The 16811-nt window shown below is 38.3% G+C and overlaps 1 protein-coding gene across 2 annotated transcripts in view; it reads right to left on the reverse strand.

Annotated features, from left to right (window-relative positions):
* CRIM1 (cysteine rich transmembrane BMP regulator 1) overlaps positions 1–16811 on the reverse strand; it is a 171579-nt gene that overhangs the window by 37321 nt on the left and 117447 nt on the right. For both annotated transcript variants that reach the window (XM_021528080.3, XM_021528076.3), the window contains one exon: positions 13772–13969. In XM_021528080.3, the coding sequence (XP_021383755.1) occupies positions 13772–13969 (198 nt within the window). The remainder of the gene's footprint in view (positions 1–13771; positions 13970–16811) is intronic.

Genomic DNA, 16811 nt, shown 5'->3' on the forward strand with positions numbered 1-16811 from the left:
TCATTCCCAACCCCCACATGTGCAAAAATGCAGCCAGGGTAAAAAAAAAAAAAAAAAAAAAATCAGGCCTTTTCACTCCACTAGACAAGACTCAACAAATAAAGCCAGATCTGCTCTGCCAGACTTTTGGCTATTTGAATAGGCAAGCAGTAGCTAAGCTTGAAAAAGCATCTACCACCACAGGATCTGACCTGGGCTTTCACTGCTGCTCTGGGTAGAAACAGCTGAAGAAAGATCCAGTGCACAAATGCACAGACAATGTGTGGGAAAAACGGGTGCTGTTTCTGCCTGTGTGCTTTACCAAAAATACAACTATACTATAGAAAGAAAGAGAGAAGGGAAAAAAGAGAAGGGGATTGAAGAGAGTCTGGATGAAAACAATGGATTATTTAATGGAGCACAGATTTTGCTGATGCCAGGTGCTTATATATAAAGGCAGATTCCTGCTAGAACACCATACTTCCATATATCCTCTTTGATCCTTTCTCTGTTGAATTTTGGTGCAGATTATTATTTTGCTTGCTGTGAAGTTGATAGAAATAGTAGAATTAAGTCTTTAGAATGCCATTTAATCAAAATCAGCTTCATTGATTTTAAAATCTACAGCAGATATTTCAGCTGCTGGTGGACCTTCAGTCTGACTAGTCCACTGAAAAATAATACAATATGTGATCAAACCCCGAATCTCATCATTCCAGCTAGAAAACAAACTACATTTATGGTGAAAAAAGGGTGGCATTCAAGTAATGTCTGGAGCTAGCTTTATCTTTAAGGACCTATATAAACAATATCAACACAAAAACTGGTTGTCAAAAAAAAAAGCAGAAGAAGGTATCAAGGTGGAATAGTATTTTCACTGATTATTTTCAGTCTAGAATACTTCTGTAATAGGAGCAAAACCAATCCCTACATCCCTTCTTTTTTTTTTTTTTTTTTTCATTTCTGAGACCTCTCACTTCTCCTGAGTGATGTGACACAGCTTGTAGCACAAAGAGCAGATATTTTCTTCTGTTAACAATGTGAAATACTATAAATATGCACAAGAACAAAGGATAGTCAGTCTGGTCTAGTACTGTAACCTAAATTTGTTTACTGAGGTATTGAGGTACTAAGATACTGCTCAAGTATTCAGATATTGAGAGAAATTGGTACACCCATGTTTCACTGAGAGCTAGGAAAATTTGTTTCTCGGTATTACAATTTTATTATATACAAAATTTGATCAATTATTAAAAAAAAAAGGAAGAGAATGAAAACTGAAATATACCATTGACTGCTGAAGCCTTGGAAAACAAAAATAATAATAAAAAAACCAGGGACAATTTAAAATTTATTGCAATCTTGTTAAATTTACTCTTTATCTGCATGTTTAAAAAAACCCCATTCACTGAAGATTTAATTATAATTATATAAATTATATAAAAGACAACTAACTAAACAGAATCTTTCTTAAGTGTGGAACCAGAATGAAAAATGATAACCAGCTTCCTATCATATTCTTAGTTCTTCAAAATCCGAACTCTGGCCATAGAATTTGTATCAAAAAGCAAAGAGGGATTACACTTAACTGCCCTACTGCAAATACACATATATTATGAGAGAACCAAGAGTTCAGTTTTGTGTGAAAGACAAGCGGTCCGCACCTGCACCAGTGGAAGCAGAGCCTGCAGGTATAAGGAAGGTTGAAAAATGGAGGGACATTTAGCACTTGGAAACCTACAGCTGGAGTAGTGTCCAGCTTTGGCTCCTCAGTAGAAGAGAAACATGGACACACCTGAGCAAGTAGATGACAAGGCCACTGAGCTGCCAAGGCTGGAGAGGTGGCACACAAGGACAGGCTGAGAGAAAAAGCAGGGCTTGCTCAGCCTGGGGAAGGAGGGTCAGGGACATCCTACTGCTGTCTACCACTCCTTAACCCGAGGGTACAAAGATGACAAGGCCTGGCTAATCTTGGAGGTGGCTTTAGACCAGGATGAGAGGCAACAAACACAAGCATGAAAAGGGAAATGACAACTTCATAAAAGCTGTTTTGATCTTTCTTTTGTATCACATGGCTCATGAAACTACAACATGGTCATGGAGACTTGTGCGATCTCCATCCTTCAAAATATTCCAAATTTAACTGGGACAAGGCCTTGACATCCTTCGGTCACTAGATCTGCTTTAAGAAGGAGATAGGACTAGAAAAATCTCTGGTGGTTCTTTCCAACTTGCATGACTCCATGAATTTCACTTTCATATAAACTCAGGACATTTCCAGTGAAAGCAGCAATATCCTTGAGGAATCCTAATCAAGCAACTGAAATCAGAAGAAAAATATTTCAATTTCTGATGATTTCTGTATGGTTTTGACAAGTACCGATTACCTTCTTTTTGCAAAATAAGTACATGCTTGCCTAACACCATCTCTCTGAATCTACTTCATTACTTAGAAACTGGCTTTTTTATTCAGGAAGCAAAATTTCTTCCAGGTGTTTGTTAAAGCAATTCTCTGTTAAGAATTATTTAGTAACAGCCACAACTGGCTTTAATCAGTCTCATTTTTTTGTTCTCCTTTAAGTTAATACATTATGCAGGCTTCACCTCTCGGCAAGGTATTTTTATTATTAATATTACATGATAAAAAATCTCTTTGCTTTGTTTCACTTGGAATGCAATTTTTTTAGTCCAAAAAGGTTTTGTTTCACACTTTCAGTAATATGTGAGGGGAAAAGCTGCTCTATGGTTTTACAAAATTGGTTTTAAGTAGGGAAGTAACTATTTTATTCTAAGCTTCTTCCTGTGCACATTTCTTCTGAGTATGGTCAACAGAATAGGATTCTAGGATGTCCAACATCTCTTTTGTTTTCATAAAATGAAAACCTCTTCTGGGGGGAATAAGAAAAAAAATGAATAGAAATCATGTTGTAAACAAGGAGAAAGATCTTTATCATGAATAATAAACAACATGCCCATCGTTTGGGAAAAGTGAAATAGCTCCCTTTTCTGTAGTAATTCATAACACAGACTACACCTTTAAAAGTGAGATGTTTTGATCCTATGAAACCAGTATCAAATGACTTAAAGAAATTAAAAATCAGTGAATTCAAGAATTTACCATAAAAAAAAAAAAAAACAACAAAGGAAAAAAACCAAACAAACAGTAGTCTAACTTTTTACCTAATGTTTTAAGTGATAACTGGCTCAAAACTGGGCCTGAAGGGTGTGCTGCTCAACAGTCTTTCATTTGAGTCTGTATGCTTGTTTAAATTTTGTCTACTGTCCAAAGAAGTTAACTGCAGCCTACTAAGCAGCAGCATGTGTGTTTACTTAAGCTTCCTGTAAAAACATTCATATCATTCCAAGAGTGACTAAATGTTTTCCATCCTCATAGTTCGCATTCCAGCCTTCCCCGCCCCTCCAATTCATTACATGAAAAATACTAGTGCTGAGCCCTAGGCTAAAGAATTTCCTTCCTGGGTTTGAAATACCTAATGCCTCACAGGAAATTTTTTCCCAGAATTTAGCTATCTGTGTTGGCTATCAGGGTTCAACAATTCAGCCTCACATAACAATTTATAAATATATGCAAGGACTTAGGTGATACAATTTTCTCACGTCACAAGTAACTCTGAAAATATCTTAATTAATAGCTCCAAACACATAGTTCAGTTTGGCAGCCTTTTGTCTCAAAGTTTATTCATGCTGCCAACCTGAAACTACTAAAAGATGTATTTTTTCTTTGAAAGTAACTATTACAATCAAAGACTATTTATTGCTACAGACTAAAGAAGCCAGGGGTATATATAGATGTCTTTTTTGCAGTGATGCAATCAAAATAAATACTTTCTACTCCTAAAATGTGAAGTTAAAACCTTTTGTCTATAATAAACTAAAAACTGCTAGAATTGATTAACAGGCATGTCAAATGAATTTTAATGCTGAAAAAACTTTTTTTGACAATTTTAGGTGGAATGACACTAAGAAACAACCACCTTGTTGAAGCAGAATCAATCAAGACTATCAAGAATTGTTAAAATACATTAAGAAGGCCATTCACTTGTTTTTACTAGGTGAAGATAAACAATTAGTGTTTATCTGGGGCAAATCTATGAAAACCATTGGTAATGAAAAACATTATAAGGATCCTTGAGGTTCTTCATAAGTAAGACATCCTCTGACACATACTCATTAGGATTCTATGGTTATTTATCCTTTTAACAGTCTTCCACTGAATTCAACAATGAATCACTGAAAACCATGAAAATGTTATTCCATACTTGTATAGTTTTCCTGAATTTCACTGGCTTGCCCTGGCCAGTTTGGCTTCATCATACAGTGGTTCCATAGGCTCAGCTGCCTTCTCTAGGACCATGTCCTGGGTTGTAAGATAAGCTTGTATTCTATTTGCCATCTGTTGAAGGCAAACCTGTTGGGCAGGTTTTGTTATCTCTCCCAAAGACAATGTTTTGCCCCGTAGAGGCAATGGTTTGTTTATACACTATTGACTGACTCACTGCCAGGCTGGTAAATGTAACACCATCCTATTGTGAGGGGTCCTACCCAGAGGGGGAAGCCAAGCACTCTATTATTGTATAAAGGGGTAGCTTTTTGGAGAGAGAGGCAGCTGGCTCTCTCTCTTCGCGGGATTCCCAGAGAAGCAGCTCTCTTCGGCGGCACTCGCAGCGAAGCAGCCGGAGCGCGCTGAGGCGACGGCGGCGGAGCTTGGAGGCAACCCCGGCGCAGAGGAAGACCGGCCCCACTGCCACCAGATCTTCAGAGAAAACTATACCCTTCTAAAGATCACCACTGCAGCTGCAGTTCATCAACCACTGCAAGGGGAGCAAACGTCCCAGCAGGACTGCTACTGGCACCCCGAATCCTCAGGTTCTGGACTTTTTTCACTGGTTTTGTTTGTACCGATTGCATTTGCCTTTTTAAATTGTTGTCTAGTTTTCTCCTAGTAAAGAATTGTTACTCCCATTCCCATATCTTTGCCTGAGAGCCTTTTAATTTAAAGATCCTGGTAATTCAGAGGGAGGGGGGTTTGCCGTTCTCCATTGCACAGGAGGCTTTGCCCTCTTTCACAGACTCCTGTCTTGTTGAACCAAGACAGACCACTATACTAAATCATGATCTGCCAAACAGAAGCCCAATTCTCTGCAGTGTGGCGTTTGCATCCCTTAATTGACTTTGATGATAGGGCTGGTTGGGAGCTCCAGCGCTGCTGCTGAACAATAACTTACATTTCATGCTCTAAGGAGGACTCTGGTCCCACACCCTGTGTCAGTGAACACTGCTCATTACCACTGACTTCATCCTGAATGAATCAAATTTCTTTTCACTGGACTCTGCTGCTTGTTTTTACTTAATGAAGTGCTAGAAACACTAAAGGAACTGAACTGAATTACATCTCAGCTAGAGTTTGGATTCCTTTATTGATGAAAATGTTAATTTCTTTTTGTGAAGATGAAGTGTCAGCCATAATGACAGCAAAGTACTGTGGGTCTTATTAATGAAAAGCCTCTGAGGAGATTTTGTTTAACACTTAATTTCTCATTCACAGCTTATGCTGGCACCCAGCCACTTGTACCTGAGGGCTCTCTTGCAGAAGGACATGCTGTGAGATAACCAATTACTGTGTATCAGCTTTCCCTGTGAATAGCCTGAGCCACTGAGAGATGCAAGGGAATAGAAGCAACCACAGACTTTCGTAAGGGACATTTTTGGCATCAATGCCAGTGCTGAACATTTGTATTTATTATCTTGTTAAAAAAAAATATAATTCATACTATCCTAACCAATATTTACTTTTTGTGAACACAGCTATTATTCCAATTTGCAGATGGTTGTCCACAGATGCAGATGGCCTGAGGGAAACAGTTATTTCTATCACTGCAGCTTCTTTAGTATTAGTCACATGCTATTATATATTCATATGGTATATTACCTCCTTTTTTGTAAAATTTGTTAAAAATGAAATTGTTATTTAAACCAAAGTAATGTTACTTAGAAAGCAAAGTTGTTAGCCCAGCAAGAAGCAAGCAGTAAGCAGCAGTACTAACTGCCAATTTAGCTGATTGCCAACGAACCTGGTTAGCTACAATGCAACAGGAACCCAGACCACTCCCATAAAGAGCTGGTCTGAGCCAAAAGTGTGAGCATATAAAAAATTTTTGCAGTCCCCTATGGCACTTGAAAAGCCCCTTTCTCCCCTCTACCTAGCTGTTTGTTTTAATCTGAAGAAATGTGATCCCTTCCTTGTGCTGCAAAAATAAGCCATTGGCTCTAAAACCATGGGGAAAGCACAGAAAACCAGTATGACTGCCTAAGCCTTGGCTCTTCATTAAGAGAAGTCTAGAAAACAAAGAAGGAGAAAAACCAAAGAGATAAATAGGTAATAGATTAAATAAACAAAGTCAAATCCCAGAGGGCCAATATCATTACAGGAGCTATAGAAGCATCCATCAGAAGCCTAAAACTAACTGTTTGTGCTGGATCCACAGAAGGGAATGGGCCTTCTTTTCCCAGCTCTCACTAGGGAAAGGAGGTACATACCCTGAAAAGCTGTGTGAACTGAAGAGTTTGAGTTTGGGGACAGGCCAAGGATAAAGGAAGGTCCTCCCCTCCACACTACCATGTCTCAATATGCCTCTGTCTCCAATTTCATGCCTTTTCTGTGGAAAGGCTTTCTGCCTCTCTCCCTACAGAAACCGCCACCTCAAAGTACCCAGTCCCCTGCCTCATACATTGGGTTTTTATTAATAAACCCATGGGCTTTAGTGTGTCAGGTAACTGAAAAGCAGTGATTTAAGTGGACATATTGTATCAAGATGTCTTGCCAAAAGGGTTTTGATCACTTTGATGTTTATTTAAAAAGACCCCAAACACCCTCCCCCTTCAAGCCCACAGTTATGCACTGGGCTCTATATTGGTAAGCTACAGTCATCACTTGCATGAACACTACACGTGAAATACCATTACTGCTTTCAGGTGTGCGAACAATTTCCTGAGCAAATCTCTTTTCACTAAGGCTGAAAATACAACTGCCATGCTCTGAACACATCAAAAAGACAATCTTAATCATAACATGCCACTAGGGAATTTTATTTTCCTCAACAACTTTCTGCCTTCCTCTAAATTCCATTTTCCTCTTTTGTAATCCAATTCCATTTCTTTTTGCTCTTGTCTTTTTCTCTGCAACAATATTTTAGTCACTTGAGTACTACTATGCTCACATTCTAACTTGATGGTTTTATTTTAATCTAAACCAATCCAATATATTCAGTCTGTCTTCTACAAACTTTCGACTGTGCTCATAGCTCTCCAACGCTTTCCACTTTCCACCTTTATCAGAGAAGTGATGTACAGAAAAGAACCAAGTATCTACTATGTCATCCAGGGACATACCCACCCACAGGAAAGAGAGCAAAAAGGATTACTTCAGGTCTTGTGAATTCTCCTCTTGATTTTAATTTCAGTATGGTATTTGCCTTCTCAAGGCCCTGTTAATCCATGTTCAACATGTTCTTTCCCCTAATCTCAAAACTTCTCCTGGAAAGCTGCTATTTAACAATCACATTCTGGTTCAGGACTCATGAAGAATCTCCTCCAAGCATGTCACATTCCACTAAGGGGGAACTGTGGGGGGTTCTTTTAAAACAGATGATCTAGGACAGAATTAAGCCAAACAAGGTAAATATTATACCTGAGAACCATTTATTGGTAACGGAAAGGGCAGTGCCCAACTAAACAAGAATAGGAAAGACAGAAAAGGACGAAGGAGAAGGAAAGTGGGAGAGAGAGAGTGGGGAGACAGAAAAAGCAGGCATTACCACCAGAACTTGGGAGTGCAATATGGGTATCCACGTGGCAGGAGTGTGTGCACACTGCCGGCCGGGGAGCCTGTGCAGCTCCACAGGCACAGCTCCCACTGAAGGGCACCGGACATGCCGTGTGCGGGGACTGGGAGGCGGCCCTGAGCCCTGGGCAGGCCTGCAGCAGGGATCGCGGTGATGGGGTGATGGGCTGGATCGGCGATGCATGGCTGGAAGCAGGAGGCTCAGCCAAGAACTTGGGCAGGAACACAGCAGGGGCAGGACAGGCGATGGCTGGAGGAGGTGAAAAAGATGGAAGTGGTAGGGCGGGACACAGAAGGTGATCAACAGGAGTCCAGCCCAAGAGGGAAAGTGAGTGAGCAAGAGAAAGCAAAAAGAGCAAGGGCAAAAAAGAGGCCAGCAGTTTGTGACACCAGTACTTTTATACCCCCCAGCTCCTCCCAAGGTCTGCTTGCTGGCAGGAGACCCAGTTGAATGTTTGACTGCTATCCATTGGTGGAGACCTTTTGCCACCCGACTGGAGAACCTCTCTGGAGGACACAGTCCTTGGTGGTCTCCTACTGACTGCCTATTCCATGTGAGACATGAAATGGCTGTCAGGTAAAGTCTCCCTAGAGACAGGGCTTTCCTCCATCTTCTCCTAGCTGCAAGTGGCACATGTACAGCCCTTCTCCCATATACCTCTGGTCAAACAATGTTGAGACAAAAATCAAAATTAATCTGTTTCCTCACAGCATAGCATGCTATATTTTCTCTTGTTGAATTTGGTGAGTATCTTTCTGTCAGTTCGTGGCTTTAAAACATATGAATTCATACTCTGCCTTCCAAGACACTGACTGCTATTTTTAGCTTTGTTGTCTATAGATAAAATAAATTTAGCTTTGATCTGAGCTAGTAAAAACATCAAACAGAGCTGGTAAATATACTAGTTGATACCAACAACTCAAGAGAGGCTGCCCACAGATTTGAAAATTAAATCCATATAGAAACCTATTGTATTGGCATGCCACATCCTCTCCTTCATGCCCCTACTCCTCCATGCTCCTGTCTCTTCCTCCTCATCAATCTCCCCAGGGAGCTCCAGTGTAAAGCATTTCAAGCACCTCACTCAGCCTCTCCTTCCAGCAGCAGCAGGCAAGATTGAAGTGAGAGGAGCAACTGTGAACCATCTTCCCCAGGTCCAGCAAACCCAAGGCAAGCATTCAGAAAATTATACATTGCAAACCAATCTGGGCATCCAATCAACATAGCACACATACAGGATATACACCATGGGTACATACACAGCAGCAAGTTAGGAAGAATGAAAAAGGGTTTACTGCAGAGAACAGATACAAATCACCTCTGTATAGTAACAGAAATAACACAATTGCTCCATCTTGGTCTCTAATTTAGAAAAGTGTCAACAGCTGCTTTTATGTAACTTTAGTCTCTGCAATCCTCACAGGCTGGTTTTCTCACTGTGGTAGTAAGAACATCAGGATTTTCTTCATGAATGGGAATGGGAATGTTCCAGTTTGTTCTGAATTTACTGTATTCAAAGGCTGAATACATTTGTGTGCATACATACTGTGCTCATATTTCAAGAAACTTTGTATACAGAATTTATAGTATGTTATATGTGATCTCTGGCAGCAAAATTTTTTCTAAGTGTAATCCAAGAAAAAATATATCCTTATGAAGCTGCTGGTATGTAAACTTATCTAGGGGAACAAATATGTCCTTCATTGAAACTGATTAAAAACCAGCCAAGAAGTAAATGAATTGACAGAACTGCAGGTGCAGCAGCATTTAGATCAAAGACAGAGAGGAAGAGTCAGAAGTGACTGATACTAATAACCTTTTACTCTGGATGAGCCACAGCCAGGCCAGATGCACAAGCAGTTTTGATTACAATTTTCTCATAAAATCCCAAATTTTTCTCACAAATCCCTGTATCCCTCAACATTCAAACCAAAATATAGACAGAAATATCTTTGACTAAATGCTTTGGTTTGCATATTAAAAAGCCATTCTTAAAGTAAGCTCACACAATTGAAGGTGGCTGCTGGAAGTGGGTTCTCTTTCAAATGTAAATAGAAGACCAATGAGAAATAAATGCATGCTTAAAAATAGTGATAAGCATATAAAATGTCTTCCTTATTATTCTTTGTTTAATATTTATTCCAAAATAGAAATATGGGCCTGAACTGGTCCATCAGCCACTAAACTAAGATAGTAGGGGGTTTTCAGCAGGTCCCATTCTTCTAAATGCAAATAATTATTTCCTACATTCTGCATTAGTCTCCAAAAAAAAAAGTGAAAAAATTACTGCAGAAAGTAAAAGCTACAGCTGAATCAAGAAATGTAATATACAAATAAGAGGAAAAAAAGCAAAGTATATTAACAATGCAATTACATAATACAGCTTTTGAAAATAAGTAATTTTAAACTAATCTGCAAAAACGATGTTATTTCTCTAGGGTATATACTGTTGTTGAGAGTGTTGATATGTGGAGATGAGTGAGAACTGGAAGTCATTCAAAAGAGGAGTATAAAATAAGGTATTTTTACTTTACAATCACTAGTAAACTTCTATTTCAAAACCAGCTGCAAAGTTTACATTATTTTTGCCCATTTATTGAACATATCACTAAAGTATACTGCTTTTTCTGCTTTACTAATTTACATAGTTGAAAATATGACACTTATGTAATATCACCGATGCCAGACCTTTGCCCACACTTGATAAAAATTCTGCTTCTCTTTCCTGAAGAGTAGGAAATTAGTGAAGCAGAAGGATGGAGAAACCAAACTGGAGAGCACAGGACAGTCAACGCTTCTGCTCATACAGTGCACTGCAAAATTCAGGTTAAGCTGTGGATATGCAAGAGCAATGAAGTTGTATACAGAAAAGCATCAAATGGCTGATGATGCATTTTATTTCCTCTTAAGGAAAAAATGTTCCTGGAATTTACTTCATTGCTTGTAGCTCCATTAAAATGTACAGCACATCTTTTTCATTAGAATCATTAAAATCAAGGGATTGATTCGTCAGCCAACTTCCCAGCCAGGACCTTATTCTACCCCATTCCCCCCACCCCTGCAGGCCATAGATGGCACAGTGAGCATCAGCGGCAGAATTTTATCAACAGAAACAATGCTTAGGAAAAAGAGTGAGAAGCTGATTTAAAATGGGAAGGAGTGCTGATCCATGCAGCTTACCTGTTTAAGAGAATAGAGATGCCAGGTGGCTGGATGATGGCAGAAACAAAATAGCATTTTCGATGGGACTAGGTTGTCATTAAAATGATAAGAGTAAAATTCAGGAAAAATCAGCTGTGCAAAGGAAGTAAAAGTTTTTAACTGTCTTTCCAGGGGATGCATACTTCTCCAGTTCAGCCTTAGAACAAGGAGAAAACCAGAAAACAGAGATCTAAAGAGACTCCTTGGCTACTGGGTTAGCAAGCGACAGCTGCATTGTAATGAAAGCAGACAGTGCTTTTTACCTACCCCATGCATTCCAAGTAGAAACACTACTAATCTCAGATTTAAGGCTTAAGACATGAAGTTATCTGACCTTGGAGGAGGGCCAGAGGTCTACAGCTACCACACTGATGAGCTGATGGCAGCTAAGTCCCTGCTGCCATCAGCTCAAATATTACCTTTCATAAAAAAAAAAAAAAGTACACATTCTTAATATTAAATGCAGACAGTCAATATCTAACTGTTATTTTTCCTTAATGTTCTGAGATTTTCTTAATGTGTACTTTCGAAGAAAAATGTTAACAGATTCAGAAAGACACACAGGGTTCATACTTCAAATCAGGTAACATCTTGCTCTCATGTATCTAAATACTTTTCTTCAGGCTGCTAATCACAAGGCACAACAGCCTTGTGCACACAACAGCCTTGTCCACAACTTGTTTGATGCCCCAAAACATAACTCCAAGAGACTTGCTGGTATCCTTGATGGTTCATTTCTCAGTGCTTTTTTTCACTTCTTATAATTGCAAGATAAATTGTTAAGTCTCAAATGCTGAATAACTTCTCATCAAATCATCCAAAAATGCTTTTGCTAAGTCAGTTTTTTAAATCTGGGGTGCAAGCATCTGAACTCACTATTGTGTTTTAACAGTCCTGTATTTTTTTTTTTTTGATCCTTGAAATAATCCTATATGGATTCCTGGAATTAAATAATTAAATACTCAATCATAATAATCTGTTTTGGTTATATTTGTTTGGTGTGGGAGAGAGAAGGGAAAAAAAAGAGGAGAGGATTCAAGTGTTTTCAGATGTTCTCTGACCACTGGTACCTAAGCAGGCTGCAATTTCCATCTAGAATGAACTAGAAGTACTTCTACTAATTGTTGGTTCCACCACTTACATAATTTTATCACCTGCTGAAAAAAACCTCTAAGGCAAATGTGGTGCTTTTAAGCTTAAAACTTAGGAAGTTCCTTAAAATACCATTCAGTATCACTGCCTTCCAGATAACACACTCAAAATTACAATTTTGCATGTGTCATACAACAGCTAACATGACAAATAGGAGGTCAGATTATTTTTTAATAAAACGTAATTTACATGACACGAAGACCTAATTTAAATATTGATTCCACAATTCTATTGTGTCAGTTTTCATCCATTTGTATCGTAAATATGATTGCACTCCATATGTCACTCACCAAAGCACCCAAACAACTTTTATGGACTTAAACAGGTGTAGCTACATCTTCTTCTAAAAGTACAAACATGTTATTTCATAGAATTACATAGCCTCATCCAGAGGACCTAACTTGTGTCCTGAGAGTGCTGCAGAGGCAATACTGTGGTGTGTTAATGAATCACCAGCTTATTTATATTACAAACTGTAGCAATGAAGGATGGAAGCCTACGCTTGACCCTGTGTTTGCTTCCCTCACTTCTTCATAATTAGCTTGCTTATATATATATATATATATATATGCATTTAATTCAATTATTTCTCATCCATTTTCTCCAGTCTGGAAGAAGAAAATAGAAGAATAGACACATTTGCCTATCCTTCCCTCATTAAAGGAAAAGAATCCTCTCAGTGTATTAACATGTTGAAAATACTTCCATCAGCCTCTCTTTCTCTCTGCACTGCTTTCCAAAGCTGGCTCAGACATCCAGATAATAAGGGCTGACAGCACAGGCGCTGTGATACCCATTCCGAGATTCCGAGATCACTGGGGATTAACAGCAGTTAACTTGCTTCCTCACAGTCACATTAATTCCATGCAAGTAGTGTCCTTCTGTACAATTTACCAGCAGCTTTTAAACATTGTATCAAACACCTTCTTCATACCTAGTGATGGGAATTCTGGAGTTAAAGAGAACCTCTAATAAATCCTTATGCTTCTCAGATTTATCCTAAAAACTAAGGATCCCAGTGAGCTTACTTGGATAGACACTGCAAACTGAGAAGGGCTCTGAGACACATGTAGATATATAATAACTGTAAAGTTGAAGAGTTAATATATCTCCCAGGTAATATCCCTTTTTATAAGTTTCACTGAAATAATTATGGCCAATATCAAACTATGTTGTACAAAGAGATTTTTAGTTGCAACTAAATGATAGTGATGAAGGAGAAAACATGAATAATCCAGTTAACAGTAATACCTATAGTGACAAACATTTTGACCTTCTAACTTCTCCTATATTTAGTAATAAGGTTTAAGCAAAGCTAAGAGAAAAATTAGCAAATGATGATGATCTTAACCACCTCTTACTACACTCTCAATGCCAAAAGAGTACAAAGGATTGCCAACATACAGGCGTAGTTAAACCACGCTGATGTTTTCTGCTCTCTGGAAGAATTACCCACTAACCAGCCAACACCACACCAGCTTCTTCAATCCTCCAAAATTTTCAAGTAAATGGAGAATTGCCAGGAAAGCAGCAGCTATGGCAGACCAAAGCCAAGTGAGGAGGAGTAGCACTGTTACCTTCACAGACGGGGCAGCACTCCCCAGGGACCTTGACGGGGTTGATGCAGCTCTGTCCGCAGGCTGTGGCCACGCAGTGCGGGTCCCCATTGATGCACTGGCAGAAGGTGCAGTCATCCTCTCGCCAGCGGTCCCCGTGGGCCAGGATCTTTCCATTGGCATAGCAGCCAGCAGGGTTGTTGACTGGATAAAGTGGGTCTGAAATGAGAGCAATTGCAAGAGAATGTGTGTTTTAATTAACGTTTTGATTTTTTGTTTTCGTTCTTCAGGACAAAATGGTTCTTGGATCTGTTGATTTTTTTTTTTTTTTTAACCAACATTTCAGAATAACCAACTGGAATGACTCCTGTCAGCACTGCAACACTCTTTTACACTATGAGGAAAGATGAGGACTCTGGCACATTTGTTGCTGGAACAGGAAGAGTGCTTTTAATCTGCACCTCATCCCAGTTTTGGAGGCACATCCCTCTTTTTGAACAGGGTCAGTTTTCAATTTAATTTCCGTTGAAGTTTTTGCCCCTTGAAAGTCACAAGTCCCACTTACCTGCTAGCAATCAAATGAAGATCTGGGTATTTAAATAACAGAATCTTAGGGAGCATACTTTGTGTAAGATTTCTCCTCAAGTTCCATGAAAGTCTGTATATGCTACCCCATTACTTGAAATAAAAGCAGCTTTTCCTCTTCAGAAAAAATAGTACTCTAGAGATGTGATAAGTTGCACTGATATTAATGTTAAAAGGATATATACATTATGTGAAAGTATACAACTATCATGATGTCTAAAGAAGGTAACTGCCAGGCTCAGAAATGAAGTATCTGAGAATGTACAGTAAATAGGTCAGGTTTGTAAAGCAACCAATACTACAAATTGCATGTTAAAGCAATAAATATATCTAAAAACATCTTTTTAGTGGACATCAAATAAGCACAAGAGATTTATTATAAGTTAATTATCCAGGAGTGTTAAGATGGAAGGATTTGGGAGAAATAAAATGTCTTATCTGAAGGAAAAAAAGGATTGAATGAAACTTGGATTATTTCTTTGGAGTTTCATCAGTCCCCTTTGAAAGGAAACCAGTGTATTTTGAATGTAGATAAAACCTGTAGCAGTGCCAGTAGCTATTGTCTTATCCTAAGCCACTTCATGACACTCCAAACATTTGGAGTGAAATGGCACACAACATCATCCCCATCCTGAGCTGCAATGACATTCAGAATTTTAGTAAAATTCTGATTAAGCCCAAAACCAGATAGTTGTGAAAATAAGGCATTTAAAAATTAAAATGCTTCCTAAATTCTTAACTTCGCACCTTTCATGTTTTGGGATAACATTGCATCTGTAATTGATTTGACCTAGTTTAAAATGAAATCATACACAAAGAAACGAAGTGAATTTTATCATTCAACCTATGTACAGGATTCTGATTGACAGAGGAATACAGAAAAAGCACAGAAAAGGCACATAAGACTTGTGCTACTTGCAATAGTCTTCTGTGCAACTCAAAGCACAAAGTTCCCGGTACCCTTAAAAGGTCAGTAGCATTTAAAGCTATAAATTAGATCTCCTAATGCTAATCCAGCCTACAGAATTTTGAGAAAGAACTCCTCCTGGAGTTAAGCACTATGTCAGAAAGGGCTTTTGCCCGTAGTATACAACTCACAGCAAATTTAGTACTTGCCATTTTAGAATTCTTGGAGGAAAAAACCCTTTGTATTTCTTGATATTTCTATAATGAAGTTAATATTTGCAGGAACAACTAATCACCTTGACAACAAGCCATAACATACTTAACAGAAGAGCAACAGGTAGAAAACATGCCACTTCTTCAACAACTAGAAAAACATTAATGGGTGGGCTGATATATTCTGCCCATTTAAAATATGTGACCTTGTCAATATAGGTGTCAACTTTACCCAAATTATTTAAGAAGAGACCAGAGCCACCTTTATTTATTTTTTAAGTGTTTAAAGGAATTAGAATATGTTAATGGAGCCAGTTGTCTAGGCTCACTTAAAAGAATTCTACTAAATCAAGAGGGATTGCTAGTAAAAATCACCATGTATCTTGTTAACAAATTGTTCAGAATTCAGACTTCATTTAGTGACATAACCCTTATCAGAACAATACACAACAGAAAGAAGCAAGACATAAGAGCACCAGGTAGTTTGATGAAAGACCCTGTAACTTGGCATTAAGCCACAGTCATTACTAGAAAAATAAAAGACTACTCAGTAATTATATAACATTATCCATTTTATTCTTGCTAAGGACCTGTCTTAAAGAAGAAATTTCTACTGCAGACTAATACACATCAACTCATCCAACTGAAATGATGTGTTACCAGGTTTTCTTGCTAGTCTGATTGAAATGTTGCAAAAATGGGGAAATAAAATTTTACTGTAGTATAATGATGTGACAGAACAGTTTATTGATAAATAATAAGGTAGCTGAAAATTTAAATCATCAAAGAGGATAAAGGATATATCTAGATTGGGAAGTCCATTATGGATAATTAGCACCTATATCTGAATATGACAGAGAGGATAGATAGAGCAGATCTATAGATACATTATTTATATATCTATATGTATATAGTCAGAATGCCATAATGCTAAATCTTGGAATATTCAAATATGAGAAAAAATAGTAATTATAGGAAATGAACCCAAGAGATTTTATATATTCTATAAAGTCAGCAGCTCATACAGCAGCTTCTTCAGGAGTGGATCTGCACTTACCTGGGGAAGTTCACCACATCAGACATGCCTTTTTTAGATTTTTTCAATCTGTCATTAAATGACAGTATAGCACAGATTTTTATTTTTTTGTTCTTACAGCATGAAGGCTTTTGTAAGTGTAGGTGCAACTGCACCAGGAAAAACCAAAAATCTAGGATCCTGCCTTCAAGTATAATCTGAAACTAATGTCTAGGCCAGTTTTACACTCAGGACAAACATGGATTGGTTTCTCTCTGGAATACTTAAATCTATAACATGTGAATTTCAGTTTCTCTGCATGTGAACATCATATATGTCAAC

This window comes from Lonchura striata, chromosome 3 (genome assembly GCF_046129695.1).
Source record: "Lonchura striata isolate bLonStr1 chromosome 3, bLonStr1.mat, whole genome shotgun sequence".
NCBI classification, from domain to species: domain Eukaryota; kingdom Metazoa; phylum Chordata; class Aves; order Passeriformes; family Estrildidae; genus Lonchura; species Lonchura striata.